Source organism: Macaca thibetana, chromosome 19 (assembly GCF_024542745.1).
Source record: "Macaca thibetana thibetana isolate TM-01 chromosome 19, ASM2454274v1, whole genome shotgun sequence".
Classification (NCBI taxonomy): Eukaryota; Metazoa; Chordata; class Mammalia; order Primates; family Cercopithecidae; genus Macaca; species Macaca thibetana.
Window position 1 is genome coordinate 14,407,734 of NC_065596.1, and position 22,151 is coordinate 14,429,884.

The following is a 22,151-nucleotide window of genomic DNA, read 5'->3' on the forward strand; positions in this document are numbered from 1 at the left end:
GAGTATAGTGGTGTCATCTGGGCTCACTGCAGTCTCCAACTCCTGGCCTCAATTGGTCCTCCCACCTCAGCCTCTCAAATAGCTGGGACTATAGTCATGTGCCACCACGCCTAGCTAATTTTTAAACTTTTTTTTTTTGTTTTTTGAGACGGAGTCTTGCTCTGTCACCAGGCTGGAGTGCAGTGGTGCCATCTCGGCTCACTGCAACCTCTGCCTCCCATGTTCAAGCAACTTCCCTGCCTCAGTCTCCCTAGTAGCTGGGACTACAGGCATGCTCCATCATGCCTGGCTAATTTTTTTGTATTTTACTAGAGATGGGGTTTCACCATGTTGTCCAGGATGGTCTTGATCTCCTGACCTCGTGATCCACTTGTCTCGGCCTCCCAAAGTCCTGGGATTACAGGCATGAGCCACCGTACCCGGCCAATTTTCAAACTTTTTTTAAGAGACAGGGTCTCGGCTGGGCACTGTGGCTCAGACCTTTTAATCCCAGCAGTTTGGGAGGCCGAGGCGGGTGGTTCACGAAGTCAGGAGTTTGAGACCAGCCTGGCCAATATAGTGAAACCCTGTCTCCACCTAAAAATACAAAAATTAGCTGGGCATGGTGGCATGTGCCTGTAGTCCCAGCTGCTCTGGAGGCTGAGCCATGAAAATCGCTTGAACCGGGGAGGCAGAGGTTGCAGTGAGCCAAGATTGAGCCAAGACTGAGCCGCTGCCCTCCAGCCTGGGTGACAGAGCAAGACTCTGTCTCAAAAAAAAAAAAAAAAAAGACAAAGTCTCACTGTGTTGCCCAGGCTGGTCTCAAGCTCCTGGGCTCAAGGGATCATTCAGCCTCAGCTTCCCAAAGTGCTGGGATTACAGGCGTGAGACACCATGCCCGGCCTCAACTAACATAATCATAGTTGCCATTTATTACCCATATGCCAGACACTGTTCATCAAATGTTTTACCTCGATTAATTTAATTATTCCACATAATAAACTTTGAGGGATGTACTACTATTATCTCCATGGTGCAGATAAGGAAACTGAGGAACACAGAAAGGTGGAATAATTTATCCAAAGTCTAGAACTAGAAAGTGATGAAGACCATCAACAGATTTTGCTAAACAGAGCTGGGCATGGTGACATGCACCTGTAACCCCAGCTATTTAGGAGCCTAAGGCGAGAGATCTGGAGTGAGTTTGAGCCCAGGAGTTCAAGTCCACATGGGCAACATAGCAAGATCCTATCTCTTTAAAAAAAAAAAAAAAAAAAAAAAAAAAACGCAAAAAAACATTTTGCTAAACAAAGTCCTCTCTCTTAAGGGAATTTTGGCCATTGCTGTTTTTCAAAACTACATCCCTGGGCTCAGCACTTTACATGTCTTTTCTTTTCTCTTTTCTTTTCTTTGTTTTCTTTCTGCTTTTTGAGACGGAGTCTCACTCTGTTGCCCAGGCTGGAGTGCAGTGGCACAATCTCGGCTCACTTCAAGCTCCGCCTCCCGGGTTCACGCCGTTCTCCTGCCTCAGCCTCCCAAGTAGCTGGGACTACAGGCACCCACCACCACACCTGGCTAATTTTTTGTATTTTTAGTAGAGACGGGATTTTACCATATTAGCCAGGATGGTCTCGATCTCCTGACCTCGTGATTCACCCACCTTGGCCTCCCAAAATGCTGGGATTACAGGTGTGAGCCACCGCACCCGGCCTATGTATTCTCTTTCTTTATCACAGTCCACTTTAATATCTCCCATTCCTTTTAATATATATTTACTATTATTATTATTATTTTATTTTATTTATTATTGTTATTATTATTATTTTGAGATGGAGTTTTGCTCTGTCACCCAGGCTGGAGTGCAATGGGGCAATCTCGGCTCACTGCAACCTCTGTATCCCGGGATCAAGCGATTCCCCTGCCTCAGCCTCCCAAGTAGCTGGGATTAGAGGCATGTACCACCACACCTGACCACTATTGTATTTTTAGTAGAGACGGGGTTTCACCATGTTGGTTAGGCTGGTCTCGAATTCCTGACCTCAGATGATCCACCCGCCTTGGCCTCCTAAAGTGCTGGGATTACAGGTGTGAGCCACTGCGCCTGGCCAACCATTATTATTTTTTTTTTGAGCTAGAGTTTCGCTCTTGTTGCCCAGGCTTGAGTACAGTGGTGCAATCTCGGTTCACTGCAACCTCCGCCTCTGGGGCTCAAGCGATTCTCCTGCTTCAGCCTCCCAAGTAGCCGAGACTACAGGCACGTGCCATCATGCCCAGCTAATTTTTTTGTATTTTTAGTAGAGATGGGGTTTCACCATGTTGGCCAGGATGGTCTCGATCTCTTGGCCCTGTGATCCTCCACTTCAGCCTCCCAAAGTGCTGGGATTACAAGCGTGAGCCACCGCTCCTGGCCTATGATTTTTTATTTATTTTATTTTATGAGATGGAGTTTCCCTCTTGTTGCCCAGGCTGGAGTGGAATGGCGCGATCTCGGCTCACTGCACTCTCCGCCTCCTGGGTTCAAGTGATTCTCCTGCCTCAGCCTTCTGTGTAGCTGGGATTACGGGTGTGTGCCACCATGCCCAGCTAATTTTTGTATTTTTAGTAGAGAGGGGTTTCATCATGTTGGTCAGGCTGATCTCGAACTCCTGACCTCAGGTCATCCGCTCGCCTCAGCCTCCCAAAGTGCTGGGATTACAGGTGTGAGCCACCGCGCTCGGCCTATTTTATTTTATTTTATTTTATTTTATTTTATTTTATTTATTTTTTGAGACAGAGTCTTGCTCTGTTGCCCAGGCTGGAGTGCAGTGGCATGATTTCAGCTCACTGCAGCCTTTGCCTCCCGGGTTCAAGCAATTCTCCTGCAACTGGGACTACAGGCACGTGACACCACACCCGGCTAACTTTTGTATCTTTAGTAGAGATGGGGGTTTTGCTGTGTTGGCCAGGCTGTTCTCAAACTCCTGATCTCTGCATTTTATTTTTTTGAAACAGGGTCTTGCTCTGTTGCCCAGGCTGGAGTGCAGTGGCATGATCATAGCTCACTGCAGCCTCCAACACCTAGGCTCAACCAACCCTCTTGACTCAGCCTCCTGAGTAGCTGAGACTACAGGTGTGCTTCACCATGCTCAGCTAATTTTCAAATTTTTTTGTAGAGAAAGGGTCTTGCTCTGTTGCCCAGGCTTGTCTCAAACTCCTGTCCTCAGGCAATCCTCCCACCTTGGCCTCCCAAAGTGTTGAGATTATAAGTATGAGCCATGGGGACTTGCCCCCACGGCCCCATGTCTGTTTGTTTGCATTTTACAGGAAGGAAACAGGTTCAGAGAGGGGAGGTGTCTGCCCACAGTACACAGCCAGGCATTTGAATGCAGGTCGGCCTGTCTCAGTTTTGCAACTCCATTTCCATTCTGGTGCAGGCATTTTGGAAGGGAGGGACAATTTATAGAGTTTAATGAGGACTCTTTAATGAGCCCAAAGCTCGTTAATGAATGAGAAACCCGACCCTGTAAATGAAAGGTTAATTGACAAAGGTGTGAGAAGGGAATTCTGGGCCTTGCTAAGCTCCTTGTGTTTATTCAGCATCAGTGCCAGCACCCCGGCGGCTGCCCGGAAAACCCCCAGCTGATTTGCATATTTAGCAGCCATAATTAGTCACACTGCTAGTGCTCCCTGAGCAATTACTGACACACAGTGTTCCAGCTAGGGGCAGAGTGGGGTGGCCAGAGTGGGGGCTGCCTGTGGCTTTATACAGAGATGGTTGTGGTTTGGGGGTGGAGGAGAGGGCGGATATGGTAGGGGAGTTTATTTGTTTAGGAGTTGGGGTCTTGCTCTGTCACCAAGCTGGAACGCAGTGGTGCGATCATGGCTCACTGCAGCTTCAACCTCCCCTGCTCAAGTGATCCTCCTGTCTCAGCCTCCAGAGTAGCTGGGACCATAGGTACATCCCCCAACTCCTAACTAATTGTTTTTAATTTTTTTTTTAGAGACAGGGTCCTGTTCTGTCACCCAAGCTGAAGTTCAGTGGCTAGATCATAGCTTACTGCAGCCTCAAATTCCTGGCTTTAAGCAATCCTCCTGCCTCAGCCTCCCTAATAGCTGGGACTACAGGTGCGCACTACCATGCCCGGCTAATTCTTTCGTTGTTGTTGTTGTTGCTGTTGTTGTTGTTTTTGAGACAGGGTCTCATTCTGTTGCCCAGACTGGAGTAGAGTCTCAACATCCCAGGCTCAAGAGATCCTCATATCTCAGCCTCCTGAGCAGCTGGGACCACAGGCTCATGCCACCACACCTACCTAATTTTTAGATCTTTTGTAGAGACAAAGGCTCACTATGTTGCCCAGGCTGGTCTGGAACTCCTGAGCTCAAGCAATTTTCCTGCCTCAGCCTCTCAAAGTGCTGGGATGACAAGTGTGAGCCAGGGGGCTGGGCCTAGCAGGGAATTTTACACATGCATACTCATAGCTTTTTTGTTTTGTTTGAGATGAAGTCTCGCTGTGTTGCCCAGGCTGGAGTGCAGTGGCACAATGTTGGCTCACTGCAACCTCTGCCTCCCGGGTTCAAGCAATTCCCCTGAGTCAGCCTCCTGAGTAGCTGGGACTACAGGTGTGTGCCACCACGCCTGGCTTTTTTTTTTTTTTTTTTTTTTTTGTATTTCTATTAGAGACGGGGTTTTGCAATGTTGGCCAGGCTAGTCTCAAACTCCTGACCTCAGACAATCCGCCCACCTTGACCTCTCAAAGTGCTGGTATTATAGGCATGAGCCACCATGCCTGGCCACAACTTTGATGGGGACACTCACACACAATTACATATCAGAACCAAGGACTCTCAAAGTTAGACTTCTCTCTTGTCACCCCTGCCACAGCTGCAGGTCATGTACCAAACCCCCATACACACACATCCTCAGCCAGGTTCAGACACACTGGCACCAATAGCAGGGCACACACACACCGTCACACACACCCAGCTGTGAAAGGAAAATTTCATCTTGGGGCTCCAAACTCAACCGTGGCAAAAGGGAAAAGTGAAGCTTGGGAACTGAGTCAGGCGAAAACTGCTTTCCTTTTGTTCCCAAGCAGATAGCTGTAATTTCACTTGCTTACTTTGTCTTACGTAAAATGTAGATGTACTGAGCTGGAGCTGATTGCATAATCAACGTTTCCTCTACCCCCCTCTTTTCATATGTAAAAGGAAGATTCACTAAGCGGTAATCAAAGCCTCACGAGAATGAAAACACTTGCCTCATCGCCTACTCTCGCCCCTGCTGTTTTTCCCTTCCTCCTTCCTCCTTTTTGCTTTTTCCCCTTAAAATTGTTTTCATTTTTTTCTTTCCTTTGAGATGGACTCTCGCTCTGTCACCCAGGCTGGAGTGCAATGATGTGATCTCAGTTCGCTGCAACCTCCGCCTCCCGAGTTCAAGCGATTCTCATACCTGAGCCTCTCAAGTAGCTGGGATTACCGGCACATGCTGCCACGACCAGCTAATTTTTTGTATTTTTAGTAGAGATGGGGTTTCACCATGTTGGCCAGGCTGGTCTTGAATTCCTGGCCTCAAGTGATCTGCCTGCCTTGACCTCCCAAAGTGCTGGGATTACAGGTGTGAGCCATTGTGCCCACCCTAATTTTTTTTCTTAAAAAAATGTCTTTTTGGAGATAGGGTCTCGCTGTGTTGCCCAGGCTGAAGTGCAATGGTGCCATCAGAGCTCACTACAGCCTTGAACTCCCAGGCTCAAGTGATCCTTCCACCTCCGCCTCCCAAAGCACTGGGATTGCAGGCATGAACCACTGCATCCAGTCCCCTTTAAATAGTGAAGTCCTCAAAACTCTCTTCGGACAAAGCACAGGCCGCAGATCCTACTGTAACTTGTGTTTCTTTTTCCCAGGCGTGTCCTTAACCTTGGCGAAATCAACCTCTAAATTGCTTGAGATCTGCCTCTGTTACTTATTCGTTTACAACACACACCCAGAGTCCCCTTCACACACACACACTGGTGTTCAGAAATCCATTTGCAGAGACAAGCCACACCTGGAGAGAGAGACTGTCGTTGTCATACACAAAACTACTGCATCATGAGGCCTGGCTGGCACATGTTAGACCTGGAAAACTGCAGCCTCACATGAAGACATGCCATTGACACATGAAGCTACATACAAGAGCCTGGTTAGGCCGGGCGCGGTGGCTCACGCCTGTAATCCCAGCAGTTTGGGAGGCCGAGGCGGATGGATCACAAGGTCAGGAGATCGAGACCATGGTGAAACCCCGTCTCTACTAAAAATAGAAAAAATTAGCCGGGCGCAGTGGCGGGCTCCTGTAGTCCCAGCTACTCGGGAGGCTGAGGCAGGAGAATGGCGTGAACCCGGGAGGCGGAGCTTGCAGTGAGCCGAGATTGCGCCACTGCACTCCAGCCTGGGCGACAGAGCAAGACTCCGTCTCAAAAAAAAAAAGAGCCTGGTTAAACTGGCTTGTAGGCCAGGCGCGGTGGCTCACGCTTGTAATCCCAGCACTTTGGGGAGCTGAGGCCGGCAGATCACCTGAGGTCAGGAGTTCGAGACCAGCCTGGTGGACATGCTGAAACCCCATCTCTACTAAAAATACAAAAATTAGTGAGGTATGGTGGTGCGCACACCTATAATCCCAGCTACTCAGGAAGCTGAGGCAGGAGAATCGCTTGAACCCAGGAGGTGGAAGTTGCAGCGAGCCGAGGTTGCACCACTGCACTCCAGCCTGGGCAACGGAGTGAGACTCCATCTCAAAAATGACAACAAAAAACCCCCCAAAAAACTGGCTTGTAGACATATCAGAGGTCCCATCCCAGCACACATAACATTTAACAAATATTTATTCAGCACCTACTATGCTCCAGGCACTAGAGTGCAATGGCATAGGCTCTGGGGAGACAGCCATGAAACAAAGATCTTTGCCCTGCTGGAGTTAACACTTTAGGATGGTTGACAGGCAGTAAGCAAATATATATATATAAATTATATATATATATATAAAAATAAATAATATATAAATGTTTATATAAATTATATATATATATATATATATATAGGCGGTGCTGTGAAGCAAAGCTAGGGGAGTCCAGGGGCGGTGGCTCAAGCCTGTAATCCTAGTGCTTTGGGAGGCCAAGGCGGGAGGATCGCTTGAGGCCCGGAGTTCGAGATCAGTCCTGGCAACATAGTGAGACCCTGTTTCTATAGCAACTTAAAACGTTAGCCAGGCATAATGCTGTGTGCCTGTAGTCCCAGCTACTAGAGAGGCTGAGGCAACAGTATTGCTTGAGCCCAGGAGGGCGAGGCTGCAGTGAGCCATGACTGTGCCACTGCACTCCAGCCTGGATGATAGAATGAGACCCTGTCAAAGACATATTTGTAATTCCCAAGTGCATAGCAGAACTATTTACAATAACTGGCCAGGCACGGTGGCTCATGCCTGTAATCCCAGCACTTTGGGAAGTCAAGGAGGCCAGATCATCTGAGGTCAGGAGTTTGAGACCAGCCTGGCCAACATGGTGAAAACCCGTCTCTACTAAAAATACAAAAATTAGTTGCGCATGGCGGTGTGCACCTGCAATCCTAGCTACTCAGGAGGCTGAGGCAGGAGAATCACTTGAACCTGGGAGGTGGAGGCCTCAGTGAGCTGAGATCGTGCCACTGCACTCCACCCTGGGTGACAGAGTGAGACTCCGTCTCAAAAAAAAATAATTAATTAATACATAAATAGAAAATAATAGAGAGAACTCTTATCATGAACTCTCACCTATTCACACACCCACCTGAGAAATAACGCTTTGCACATAACTGATGCCCCTTGTATACATTTATCCGACTGCATCTCTTTCTTTCCCTTACCAACTGTATCCAAATGTGTATGTTAAATATACATAACATAGGGCCGGGCTCGGTGGCTCACGCCCAGCACGTTGGGAGGCCAAGGCGGGCAGATCACGAGGTCAAAAGATTGAGACCATCCTGGCCAACATGGTAAAGCCCTGTCTCTACCAAAAAAACAAAAATTAGCTGGACATGGTGGTGTGCACCTGTAGTCCCAGCTACTCGGGAGGCTGAGGCAGGAGAATTGCTTGAACCCGGGAGGTGGAGGTTGTAGTGAGCTGAGATGGTGCCACTGCACTCCAGCCTGGTGACAAAGGGAGACTCCATTAAAAAAAATATATATATATATGTATATATATATGTATATATGTGTATATATGTATTATATATGTGTATATATGTGTGTATATATATACACACACATATAATATACACACACATATGTACATAACATTTTTCCATTGTAATTATTTTTAAGTGTATAGTCCAGGGGCTTGAGTATGTTCGCATTATTGTGCAACCATCACTACCACTCATCTCCAGAACGTGCTCATCTTCCCAGACTGAACTACTGTCCCCATGAAACACTCATTCCCCATTGTCCCACCCCTCTGAGTGTGGGAATGGCTGTTCCCAGAATGCTTTTCCGAATGTACTGCGTATGGACTGCCGTATCCATGGATGACACACATGATTTGGCAGATTTTTAAATCATCTCTAGCTGGTTCAATGTTGAACATGTTCTTTTGCAACTTGCTTTGTTAGCTCAACTGGAGGCTTTGCCTCTCATTGTAGATACAAGTATCTCTCTCTCTTTCTCTCTCTCTTTTTTTTTTTTTTTGAGACGGAGTCTCGCTCTGTCGCCCAGGCTGGAGTGCAGTGGCCAGATCTCGGCTCACTGCAAGCTCCGCCTCCCGGGTTTACGCCATTCTCCTGCCTCAGCCTCCCAAGTAGCTGGGACTACAGGCGCCCACCACCTCGCCTGGCTAGTGTTTTTTTTTTTTTTTTTTTTTTGTATTTTTTAGTAGAGACGGGGTTTCACCGTGTTAGCCAGGATGGTCTCGATCTCCTGACCTCGTGGTCCACCCATCTCAGCCTCCCAAAGTGCTGGGATTACAGGCTTGAGCCACCGCGCCCGGCGTGTCTTTGTTTTTTTAAGAAACAGGGTCTTGCTCTGTTGCCCAGGCTGGGGTGCAGTGGTGCCATCATAGCTCACTGCAGCCTTCAACTCCTGGGCTCAAGTGATTCTCCCACCTCATCCTCCCAAGTAGAAGGCGCAAATCACCATGCCCAGCTAGTTTTATTATTATTATTATTATTATTATTATTATTATTATTTTACAGAAAGGCAGTCTTGCCCTGTTGCCCAGGCTGGTTTGGAACTCCTGGACTCAACCCAGAGTCTCACTCTGCTCCCCAGGCTGGAGTGCAGTGGCATGATCTCGGCTCACTGCAACCTCTGTCCCTGGATTCAAGTGATTCTCCTGCCCCAGTCTCCCGAGTAGCTGGGACTACAGGCACACACCACCACACTCGACTAACTTTTTTTGTATTTTTAGTAAAGACAGGGTTTCGTCATGTTGGTCAGGCTCGTTTAACACTCCTGGCCTCAAGTGATCCATATGCCTTGGCCTCCCAAAATGCTGGGATCACATGCAAGAGCCACCGTACCTGGCCACAGCTGGCTTTTTCAGAGCCGCAAATCCAGTGCAGCCTGGGCCAGGCATCAGTGCTTCATCTCTCCTTGCAGCTTAAATGGAGGGGTCCAGGCCTCTACTACAAGATGGGAAAGGAGGCTGCACAGAGACATGGGCTTGAATCCTAGCTCCTCCGCCTCCTTGCTGTGTGACCTCAGGCAAGTTGCTTCACCTTTCTGAATGTCACTTTCCTGCCCTGTGAAATCCTTCCAAGGATGATTGCCTGAGGCCAGGAGGTCGAGGCTGCAGTGAGCCATGATCGTACCACTGCACTCCAGCCTGGGCGACAGAGCAAGATTCTGTCCCCCCGCCTAAAAAAAAAAAAGACCCGGCCTGGTGACTCATACCTGTAATCCCAACCCTTTGGGAGGCCAAGGCAAGTTGATCACTTGAGCCCAGGAGTTCAAGACCAGACCAGCCTGGGCAACATGGTAAAACCCCATCTCTACAAAAAAAATACAAAAATTAGCTGGGCATGGTGTTGGTGCGCACTTGTAGTACCAGCCACTTGGGAGGCTGAGGTAGAAGGATCACCTGAGCCTGGGGAGGTCGAGGCTACAATGAGCTGTGATTGTGCTACCGCACTCCAGCCTGGGTGACAGAGTGAGACCCCGTCTCAGAAAAAGAAAGAGGCCGGGCTTGGTGGCTGTAATGCCAGTACTTTGGGAGGCTGAAGTGTGCAGATCAATTGAGGTCAGGAGTTTGAGACTAGCCTGGCCAACGTGGAGAAACCCTGTCTCTATTAAAAATATAAAAATTAGCCAGGCGTGGTGGTGCGTGCCTGTAATCCCAACTACTCAGGAGGCCGAGGCAGGAGAATCGCTTGAACCCAGGAGGCAGAGGTTGCAGTGTGCCGAGATTTCGCCACTGCACTCCAGCCTGGGCAACAGAGTAAGACTCCATCTCAAAAAAGAAAAGAAAAGAAAAGGTAGGAAGGAAGGAAGAAAAAGGAAAGAAAGAGGGAGGGAGGGAGAGAGGAAGGAAGGAAGGAAGGAAGGAAAGAAAGGAAAGGAAGAAAGAAAGGAAGAAAGAAAGAAAGAAAGAAAGAAAGAAAGAAAGAAAGAAAGAAAGAAAGAAAGAAAGAAAGAAAGAAAGAAAGAAAGAGAAAGAAAGAAAGAGAAAGAAACCCTTGCCAGGAGGCCGGGCAGGGTGGCTCATGCCTGTAATCCTAGCATTTTGAGAGGCCAAGGCGGGCATATCACCTGAGGTCAGGAGTTCGAGACTAGCCTGACCAACATGGTGAAACCCTGTCTCTACTAAAAATACAAAAATTAGCCAGGCCTGGTGGCAGGAGCCTGTAATCCCAGCTACTCGGGAGGCAGAGGCAGGAGAATCGCTTGAACCCTGGAGGAGGAGGTTGCAGCGAGCTGAGATTGCACCACTGCACTCCAGCCTGGGCAACAAGAGCAAAACTCTGTCTCAGAAAAAAAAAAAAGAAAGAAAAAGAAACCTTCTCCAGGACTATCGCAGGGGTTGAAATGAGTCCCCCGCTGGGCCTGGCTTGGGGCAGACCACTCTGCTTTAGGAACAGCTGCGGTTCTGAGCCAAGTTCCGGCTGCAGAGCCTCAGATCAGGGCCTTACTCCTTCCTGCTTTGGTAGGGCTGGGAAGCGTTCCTGGGTCTCCTTGTCCCGCCAGCTCATGCCTCAATTCCCAGGCCCCTAATAGGAACCACATGCGCTGGATGCCTGCCCTCCTCCCTCCTTCCCTCCTCCTCCTCCCCCAGAGAGGCCTCCTGAGTCATCCCCTCCACTTCACTCCCTCCTTGCAGCCTCATTCCCACGCTGCCCTGGCCTGGCGTCCGCGTGTCAGAGGGCTGTGTCGTGGGTCCTGACGGGTCTGTTTGTGTGTGAACTCTGCCTCTACTGTGCCTTTGTGGGCGTGACTCCGTGTCTGAGTTATGGATCAGACACTGTGAGCGTGCTCTGTACAAATTCCGTGCTTCTGTTTGCGTGTCTGTGCAAGAGTGTGTTGGCATGTGAACTGTCTGCCTGTGTTGTGTGATTGTATTGTGGGTGATTGAGTAAATGGATGTATAAACATGTCTATGCTGGAGACCTGTGTGTGAGCTGTGTGTCTGAATTGTGGGTTTTGTGGAGTTGTGTGTGTATGTGTGTATTTTCTTTCTCTCGCTCTCTCTCTCTCCTTCCTTGCCTGCCTTCCTTCTCTCTCCTTCCTTCCTTCCTTCCTTCCTTCTTTCCTTCCTTCCTTCCTTCTCTCTCTCTCTCTCTCTTTCTTTCCTCTCTCTCTCTTTTTCTTTCTTTCTTTCTTTCTCTCATCTTGTTCTGCCACCCAGGCTGGAGTGCAGTGATCTCAGCTTACTGCAACCTCCACCTCTCAGGTTCAAGCAATTCTCCTGCCTCAGCCTCCCGAGTAGCTGAGATTATAGGCATGCACCACTATGCCCGGCTAATTTTTGTATTTTTAGTAGAGACGGGGTTTCACCATGTTGGCCTGGCTAGTCTCAAACTTCTGACCTCAAGTAATCCACCCACCTCGGCCTCCCAAAGTGCTGTGATTACAGTTGTGAACCACAGTGCCCGGCCCCTTTCTTTCTTTCTTTCGTTTTTGAGACAAGGTCTTGCTCTGTTGCCCAGGCTGGAGTACAGTGGTGTAATCAGCTCATTACAGCCTCAACCTCTCAGGCTCGAGCAATCCTCCTGCTTCAACCTTCAAAGTAGGTGAGACTACAGGTATGCTCATATAACTTTTTATTTTTAGTAGAGATGGGCTGTCGTTAATTAAAATAATTACCTGGGTGAGACCCCAACTACTTCCTTTTTTTCTTCTTTTGAAAAAAAGAAAAGAGACAAGGTCTTACTCTATCACCCAGGCTGGAGTACCGTGGCACCATCACAGGTCACTGTAGCCTAGAACTCCTGGGCTCAAGCAATCCTCCCACCTTGGCCTCCTAAAGTGCTGGGAATACAGGTGCAAGCCACTGCACCCAGCCAGTAGGTTGGCTTTGAGTCAGATGGAACTGAGTCTGAATCCTGTGTCTGCCCTTTTTTTTTTTTTTTTTTTTTTGAGACGGAGTCTCGCTCTGTCACCCAGGCTGGAGTGCAGTGGCCGGATCTCAGCTCACTGCAAGCTCCGCCTCCCGGGTTCACGCCATTCTCCGGCCTCAGCCTCCCGAGTAGCTGGGACTACAGGCGCCCGCCACCTCGCCCGGCTAGTTTTTTTTTTTTGTATTTCTTAATAGAGACAGGGTTTCACCGTGTTAGCCAGGATGGTCTCGATCTCCTGACCTCGTGATCCGCCCGTCTCGGCCTCCCAAAGTGCTGGGATTACAGGCTTGAGCCACCGCGCCCGGCCTGTCTGCCCTTTATAGCTGAGTGACCTCAGGCAAATTACTTAACTTCTCTGAGCCTCAAACTTTTCATTTATTTATTTACTAGAGACAGGGTCTTGCTCTGTCACCCAGGCTGGAGTGCAGTGGTGTAATCGCAGCTCACTGCAGCCTCAATCTCCTGGGCTCAAACAATCTTCCCCCCTCAGCCTCCCAGGTAGCTGGTACTACAGGCACAAGCCACCATGCCTGGCTACTTTTTGTATTTGTTGTAGAGATGGGGTTTTGCCATGTTGCCAGGCTGGTCTCAAACTCCTGGACTCAAGTGATCTGCACTCCTCCGCCTCCCAAAGTGCTGGGATTACAGGTGTGAGCCGCTGCACCTGCCCTGCATTTTTAAATGGGGGATGATAGTGCCTACCCTATAGGGTTGTTGTAAGAACTCAAGGAATTAGTGTATGCAGAGGATGTATCCCAGTGTTGAGTGCTTCACTGGAGCTCAGTGACTCAGGAAGGTCCTGTTAAAGAGATGTTTCCAGCATAGTCCAGGAGGGAGTACTGAGTAGGTAGGTCATGAATAGCTTGAAGTATTAGGGCTTTGTGAATTATGAGGTTCTCTTCAGGAAGATAAAGGGAATGAACCTTCCAAGCACATATCAATCACATTTAGTTGTAGGAAATGAGAACTGAAACCAGGGAACTTGGTGCTTACAGAACTAAGGCTGGAGAATAGTGATTGAAGGAAAGCCGATAGAACGACTTGCTACAAAACACCACCTCCCGGCCAGGTGCAATGGCTCACCCCTGTAATCCTATCCCTTTGGGAGGCCAAGGCAGGCAGATGACTTGAGGTCAGGAGTTCAAGACCAGCCTGGCCAACATAGTGAAACCCCGTCTCTACTAAAAATACAAAAAACTAGCTGGGCGTGATGGCACGCACCTGTAATCCCAGTTACTCTGGAGGCTGAAGCAGAATTGCTTGAATCCAGGAGGTTGAGGTTGCGTTGAGCAGAGATTGTACCACTGCACTCGCACTCCAGCCTGGGCAACAGAGCGACGCTCCATCTTAAAAAAAAAACAAAAACAAAAAACAAAAAAACAAAAACCGTCACCTCCCAACTCACCCGTGCAGGAGCTTCCACCTCTATTATTAGCAGGAAGGTGGGGATTTTTGACTTTAAGACTACATCACCATAATTAATGAACAAAATGTGGGATAGCCACACAATGGAATATTATTGAGCCATAAAAAGGAACAACATGGCCGGGTGTGGTGACTCACACCTGTAATCCTAGCACTTTGGGAGGCCAATTTGGGTGGATCCCTTGAGCCCAGGAGTTTGAGACAAGCCTAGGCAAATGGAGAGACTCCATCTCTACAGAAAATACAGAAACTTGGCAAGGTGTGGTGGTATGCAACTATAGTCCCACTTACTGGGATGGATGGAGGTGGAAGGATTGCTTGAGTCTGGGAGGTGGAGGTTGCAGTGAGCCAAGATCCCATCACTTCACTCCAGCCTTGGTAACACAGTGAGACTCTATCTCAAAAACAACAACAACAACAACAATGGCAACAGGAACAACAAAACAGTGAAAACACCAGCAAAGTTGCAATTTAGAGATATGTAGGCAGTCATCATTGTTACTGCAATGGACTCTTAACAAAAACGGGTGGTTCTGACAGTTGGAAATAGGAACATTCCTGCAGGAAAATCCAGTGTCTTCCAATTGTGCTTAGCAGCTGCCTCTACCAGCATAACAGAAAGATTAATTCTACCTTCTTCCACCACCCACTTCTCATGCTTCTAATGGATGAAACCTAATTGGCATACAGAAATTTAGCTGCAAGGGAGTCTGGAAATATTTTCGCTTTGCAGGTTCTATAATAAGGAATGTATACTAGAGGGTTGAAACGGTGCCAAGAACCCCCCCCACCATATATTTTGTTTTGCTTGTACAGTATCCTTTCTCTCTTTTAGTGGTCAACATTCTATATCCCCCTCTACCTCCCATTTCCTATCCAATGTAGGTTGAATAAGGCTAACTGCACTCTCTGGCTCCGTGGGAGTGATCTATGAGCCAGACCAAGCCAAGCCAAATAATGAATTCCTCTGAACACATAATTGGTTCAGGATGGGCACACAACTTGGGATGCATAATAAGAGATATTATTTTGCAAGCTCTCTTTTTGCTGATGCTGCTGAGCTTGGAAGAAAGAAGCTTCTGGAAACCATCTTTGTCATCTCTTGGCTAACAGTGAATCCTTCCCAGAAGACAGCATGGAATGAGAAATGAGAGATGAGGAATGGAGATCGAATCCTGATGAGATAACAGAACCCCTGGATCCAGCCATGCCTGAATTCCACTACCCTCATTTTTGTTTAAGTTATATGAGCCAATAGATTTTTTTTTCTTAATCCAGTTCAAGTTCAGTTTCTGCTAATTTCTACCAAAGGACCTCTAAATAATATACTTAGGGATTAGCAAGAGCAAAGGCATGTGTTGACAGGCATTCACTTCATGATCATTTTCTCTATGAAGGGGGTGGTGCAGGGTGTGAGGAAACAGATGTGGGCTGTGTCCCTCTCTGGCTGGAAACATGAGAGGGTGACAGGAACCCATGACTGTCCAAGTGCCAATTAGAAAAACCCAATGGTCAGATGGCAAGATCCAACGCCCTGCCTCCCTGCTTCCTACGTGTCGTGGAGAATGACCTGTGCCCAGTGCCAGACCCTGAGTCCCCAGTTCATCCATTTTGCCACAATAGATCCTTGAGAAGCGGATCCTGATGTCTCTTCAATGATGGCCCACCATTCTGACCACTACACCATAGATACTGCATGGTTTTTGTTTGTTTGTTTGTTTGACAGCGTCTCGCTCTGTCGCCCAGGCTGGAGTGCAGTGGCACGATCTTGGCTCACTGCAAGCTCCGCCTCCCGGGTTCACGCCATTTTCCTGCCTCAGCCTCCTGAGTAGCTGGGACTACAGGCGCCCCCACCACGCCCGGCTAATTTTTTGTATTTTTAATAGAGACGGGGTTTCACCGTGTTAGCCAGGATGGTCTCGATCTCCTGACCTGGTGATTCGCCCACCTCGGCCTCCCAAAGTTCTGGGATTACAGGCATGAGCCACTGGGCCCGGCTCACCGCACTCTTCTTAACATTAACCCCAGTGCTGACCTTGAAACTGGTATCAGTGCAACCAGGATGCCGAGTGTGACTTTGACCGCAGTATGACTCAATCATAATTTTGACCATAGCTCGGCCAGGTCACTATCCAAAGCGAGCTCAGGTCAAGGACCATAGCACTAGGACAGAGCACAGTGTCACCAGGAAACTGACTGTAGTACTAATCACCACACTGACCACAACACAACCAAGAATGACCAGGAGTGACCACAACGCTGACCACAATGCTGACCCTGGCAGAACCATGATGTTGACAGCAGCACAGATCCCAGTTCAACAGGACACAAACCACAGCACCATCAGGACACCCAGAGGGACACTAACCATACCAGTCAATGACCAATGGCATTGAATGCATTGGCTAAGGTCCAGTCAGAACAACAGCTCATCCCAGGAAATTCAATATAAAGAATTTAATACGGGGACTTTAATTAGCCATACACAGAGGTATTAGGTAGGTCTGTTTGTTTGTTTGTTTGTTTTTGTGGGGTTTTTCTGAGACAGGGTCTCACTCTGTTGCCCAGGCTGGAGTGCAGTGGAGTAATCATAGCTCACTGCAGTCTCGACCTTCCCAGGCTCAGGTGATCCTCCCACCTCAGCCTCCTGAGTAGCTGAGACTACAGGTGTGCACCACCATGCCTGGCTCATTTTTGTATTTTTGGTAGAGATGCAGCTTCACCATGTTAGCCAGGCTGGTCTTGAACTCCTTGGCTGAACAATCCACCTGCCCCAGCCTCCCAAAGTGTTGGGATTAGAAGTGTTAGCCATGGCACCCAGCCGATAGGTAAGTTTTGTTTTGTTTTGTTTTCTTTTTTGAGACGGAGTTTTGCTCTTGTTGCCCAGGCTGGAGTGCAGTGGTGCAATCTCAGCTCACTGCAACCTCTACCTCCTGGGTTCAAGCGATTCTCCTACCTCAGCCTCCTCAGTAGCTGGGATTACAGACACCCGCTACCATGCCTGGCTAATTTTTTGTATTTTTAGTAGAGACAGGGTTTTACCATGTTGGGCAGGCTGGTCTCAAACACCTGACCTCAGGTGATCCACCTGCTTTGGCCTCCCAAAATACTGGGATTACAGGCATGAGCCACCGCGCCTGTCCCTATTAGGTAGGTTTTAAGAGCAAACTGGAGAAGGTGAATCAACTCTAGTTGCTACCTATCATCTTTGCAAGGACTGAAACAACAAAAGGAGGTGGTAGTTACCTGAATCCAGGAGCTGCAGTCACCTGGCCAGTCACCTGCCCCCACCCCCACCATGGTGGGGAATACCTGATGGGACTGCGACCACAGAGGGTGCACAGCAGCCATGGCTTAGAGACACTCAAAGTGGAGGGGGGCAATTCTCTGGCTTCTCTTTTCTTGGCACCTTCCAATCTCCCTCTAGACCTCCCATTGGCTGAGCCTAACCAGATGCAAGGAAGCCTGGGAAATGTAGTTTGTAGAGAACCTGAGAAAGATAATTTGCAGAAGCCATTGCCCTGATACAGAGGGATGCAGGGGAAAAGTGGGGAACAGATCTAAGTGCATATTGACCAAATTCCAACTATACAACACAGGCTGTAGCTTAGTTGTAACTGTGATCATCTCAGTGACCAAAGCCCAAGGAGGACACTGTTCATGGTCCTGAAATGCAGCATTCATGAGTCAAGAGTGCTGACTCTTGACCATGAGACCCATTCTTGGCCAAGAGCTTGTGGGTCCTACCAACCAATGTCCTCCTTTTATGCAATGCCAACTGCAGGCTTGGCCTGAAGGGCCCACAAAGGACTGTCTCCCATTTGGGAAAAGGAGATAGAATACACTGGATGTGGTGGCTCACGCCTGTTATCCCAGCACTTTGGAAGGCTGAGGCAGGCAGATCACCTGAGGTCGGGAGTTCGTGACCAGCCTGGCCAATATGGTGAAACCCCATCTCTACTAAAAATATGAAAAATTAGATGGGCGTGGTGGCAGGCACCTGTAATCCCAGCTACTTGGAAGGCCGAGGCGGGAGAATCCCTTGAACCCAGAAGGCAGAGGTTGCAAGCTGAGATCGAGCCACTTCACTCCAGCCTGGGTGTGACAGAGTGAGAATCCATCTCAAAAAAAAAAAAAAAAAAAAAAAAAAAAAGAGAGAGAGAGAGAGAGAAGAATAAATGGGATGTCTTCCTAGGCTCAGACTCTATTTTGTGTCCACATCCCATGACGAGTGTCCTCAACCCAGTGCATGGTTGGTTGTTGAAATGTGTGCAGAGAGTGAGCGCTAGCTAGGTGCTCTCTTTGCTTAGAGTCACAGATGTCTCCCAATAACTCTGCAAAAAACAGGTCTTCTAATAGATGGAAAGCTTTTTCCCTAAGGTCACATGGCCAAGAAGTAGAAGCACCAGGGTTGAACCCAGGTCTGTGGGTCACCAAGCTCTTTCTCATTAACCTGACAAATCCATCATTAACATGTTTTATCCCCAGTAGGGTTGAAATAGGAATGATACATGGTGGTCACAGGCAGCTGCTTCACATGACTAGAGGCTATGGACTGATAATACCCTGAAAACCAGGGTGTGGACCAAGCTGGCTAAGACCTACTGGACCCAACATGGTGTTGGGTTCTACCTAGGTTTCACCTGGGATCTCATTTTGCACTCATTAAAATACTAAAATTACCCACCCACCAGCTCCTGTGACAGTTCTAGGGACACTCAAATTTGGTGTAAAAATGGGTGGCACCACAGTCCACCTTTTTCCAGTTTTCAAGAATATTCCATCCCTCAGTTAAACAGACACATAGTAGCCGGGTGTGGTGGCTCACGCCTGTAATCTCAGCACTTTGGGAGGCCAAGGCGGGTGGATCATGAGGTCAGGAGTTTGAGACCAGCCTGGCCAATATGGTGAAACCCCGTTTCTACTAAAAATACAAAAAATTAGCCAGCTGTGATGGCGCACACCTCTAGTCCCAGCTACTCAGGAGGCTGAGGCAGGAGAATCACTTGAACCCGGGAGGCGGAGGTTGCAGTGAGCCAAGATCACACCACTGCACTCCAGCCTGGGTGACACAGTGAGACTTTGTACCAAAAAAAAAAAAAAAAAGAGACACATAAAGGTAGCAGTCCCAAACCACCTTGCCCATTATTCTCTCTTGAGTACACCCACTCCCTTTTCTCAAGTGTGAACTTTTCCTTTAACAAAAAATCTCTGAACTTTTCATTATTTTATGATTCCTCCTTGAATTCATTCCTGCAACAGTGTTAAGAGCCTGGATGCCCCACCAGCGTCTGGGGAGATCTCTCCTAGCCCATCAGTATCAGGGTCACAAAAATGCCAGGCTTCCTAGCCTCCCATATTTTATGCCCAATTTCTTTCTAATCTGACTTACTTACCCGCCCTCCTCCTCCACCTCTCCCTACATACATCTAAATCCCTGGAGGGGTGGGGAGGGAAGACGACTAGGGACACTTTTTTTTTTTTTTTTTTTTTTTTTAGACGAGTTTTCCTCCTGTTGCCCAGGCTGGAGTGCAATGGCACGATCTCCCTCACTGCAACCTCTGCCTCGTGGGTTCAAGCGATTCTCCTGTCTCAGCCTCCCGAGTAGCTGGGATTCCAGGCATACACCACCACGCCCGGTTAATTTTTGTATTTTTTAGTTGAGATGGGGTTTTGCCATGTTGGCCAGGCTGGTCTTGAACTCCTGACCTCATATGATCCGCCCTCTTCAGCCTCCCAAAGTGCTGGGATTACAGGCGTGAGCCACCGCGCCCGGCCTAGGAACACTTTTGGAGGAGTGAGAGGCAGAGAAAGCCTGGAAAGCCTCCCGAAAGAGAGGCTAGACAAGGACGCCCTTCATATGCAAATGGCTTCGCGTGGAGGCGGTGTTAATATTTTGATTCTCTCGGGGGATGTGGTCTTTCATCTTGGGCTATTGAAACAGGAGCGAGGAGAAACTCTTCCAGGTGTGGCGGAGGCGGGGAGGCTTCCAGCGGGAGGACTGGTGGGGAAATGGGGCGCCCGGGGAGAGTGAAAACGAGACGCCCCTTTTGGAGGCCAGGCTCACCCACGTGGCCATTTCCATTGGCCTCTTGCCTGTTTCTCGGTCTCCTGTCCCCCCCACCCCCAATTTTTTCCCTCTTATTCCCCGTCTCCATCTATGCCCCACCCGTCTTGTCCTGGCATTGACCCCTCCTCCAACTTCCAATTTCAGACTCTGCCTCAGTTTCCCTGTTGACTCTTGAGTTTTTAGGGAGGGAGCATTCATCATTTCTCTTCTCTGCTACCAGGCCTTCCTCCTACTCCTCTCCCTCAACCATTCATCCCCCTCCCACCTGCAAAGTGGGAAATGTCCCCTGGAGGGTGATATTTACAAACACGTGACGGGCACCCCTCCCCCACCTCCGCGACCCGCTCCCGGAATGGCCTGGGGGTTGCGGGGCGCTGCCAAGTCCTGTCCTCAGGTCCCCTCGCTGGTGCTGGCTCCCCCACTTCCCCGCCCCCCACCCCCCCCACCCGACCCTGCTCGAGCTGCGCCCAAAGACGAGCTGGGGGCGGGGCGGGGGGCGGAGCCCGCAACAAAGACTCGGAGCAAGCGAGGGGGCGGGGGTGGGGCGGAATCCCGGCCGCCGGCGAGGCGGGGGAGGCGGCGGCGCAGGGTCGCCCCGGCCGGGCGGGCGGGGTCGCGCCTGGTGGCGGTCCCCGCGCCGAGACGCCGCTAGGGCGGGCGGGGGTCGGGACGCCGGGCTGGGGGCGCGTCATGTGGCCGCTCACGGTCCCGCCGCCGCTGCTGCTGCTGCTGTGCTCAGGCCTGGCCGGACAGGTAGGGGCCCGGCGGGCAGGTGCGGGCGCGGGTGGCTCCGGGAGAGGAGGGGGGCACGGAAGGTTCTTGCAGAAACGGTGTTGGGAGGCTCCACAAGCCCCCCCAGCTGCAGGGCGGCGAGGGACGGGGGTCGCACAGCGGGGGAGGGGCCGGGACGTGCACTCTCTGGCTTGGGAGAGGACAAGGGGGGCTTCAAATCCAGCCTCAGGTTGGGCTGGTTTGGGGGTGGCATCTTTGGGGTTCTCAACCCCTCCACGGCCTCGAGCCCCCACCCCGCCATCTCGCGGGAGCTGAGTGGGGTTGGGAGGGAAACTTCAGGGGGCTTTGGACGGGGATGGTTGCTTACCCTTGACTTCCTCTTCGGGGCCGAGATGCCCAGTTTCTGAAGCCCCCCACTCCTCGCCTGCAGCCCCCAGTGTGGGGCAGGGGGCGGGACTCACGTGAGAGTGACTGACGGGGACGCGTGTGAAATGCTTTGGGGGTGCAGGGTAAACGTGTGTGTCTTTGTGTCGTGGTTGGGTGTGACCGGGGGGAGTTTGTGTGTGTGGCGGTTGGGGGGCTTGTCCAAGTAGTGCCTGAGTTGGGGTGTGATCGGTATGTGAGAGAGTCTGTGTGTGACCGTGTCCTCATTACTGGCTCCGGATGACTGGGTGTTGTACAATACGTGTGTGGCCAGGTGTGTGGCCGTGTGAGAGCCTTGGAGTCAGCGTGTGCTATTCTGTACCTTTGGGTAAATCATTCTAAAAGGGTGTGTGTGTGTGTACGCGCGCGCGCGCGCGCGCAAGCGCTGTGTGTGCAAACGTGTCCATCCATGCACGTGTGTGTGTCTTGGTGCCTTGCTCACAACCGCACACGCCATTCATGCCCTTATAGAAGCATCTCCCTCCCCCTGGCACCCTTCTCTTGGGCAGGCTCAGGGAGCCTTGCAGAATGTGGGGCGTCCACGCTCTCTTTTGCTATTGGAAAGCCCCCTTCTCCTCCTCCATCTTGGGGGTGAGAGCACCCCCAAGTTCTCAGCTCTGTAGGAGTTCACAGGGAAGCTGGGATCAAAAATAATAAAGTAGTCATTATAATAACAGTGAGCATTCATTACGTGCTAATTTGAGGGGTGCTGTTTCAATCACACAGCACAGACTAAGGCATTTAACCCCCTCTGCCTCTTGTCTACTAGGGCATGGTATTGTTACCTTCATTTTATAGATGGGGAAACTGAGGCACAGAAAAGTTAAATCACTTGCTCAAGCTCGAGAGTGACAGAGGTGGGACTGAGCCGAGGCAGTCTGGCTCCTGAGCCCACACGATTACCCTCTTGTTAAATAATCCGCTCCATGGGTGTGGACAGCGTCCGTGAAGACATTGCTAGGGGGAGGTTTTTAGGTAGATAGGC

General features: G+C 49.8%; 2 protein-coding genes across 2 annotated transcripts in view; both read left to right on the plus strand.

Moving 5' to 3' along the window:
- The window catches only part of LOC126942872 (NADH dehydrogenase [ubiquinone] 1 alpha subcomplex subunit 3-like), a 157,180-nt gene that overhangs the window by 19,611 nt on the left and 115,418 nt on the right, over positions 1-22,151 (plus strand). The window lies entirely within an intron of this gene.
- Positions 20,522-22,151, plus strand: part of OLFM2 (olfactomedin 2) — an 85,035-nt gene continuing 83,405 nt past the window's right edge. The window contains exon 1 of the mRNA XM_050770495.1: positions 20,522-20,764. Within this exon, the coding sequence (XP_050626452.1) occupies positions 20,702-20,764 (63 nt within the window). The 5' untranslated portion in view covers positions 20,522-20,701. The remainder of the gene's footprint in view (positions 20,765-22,151) is intronic.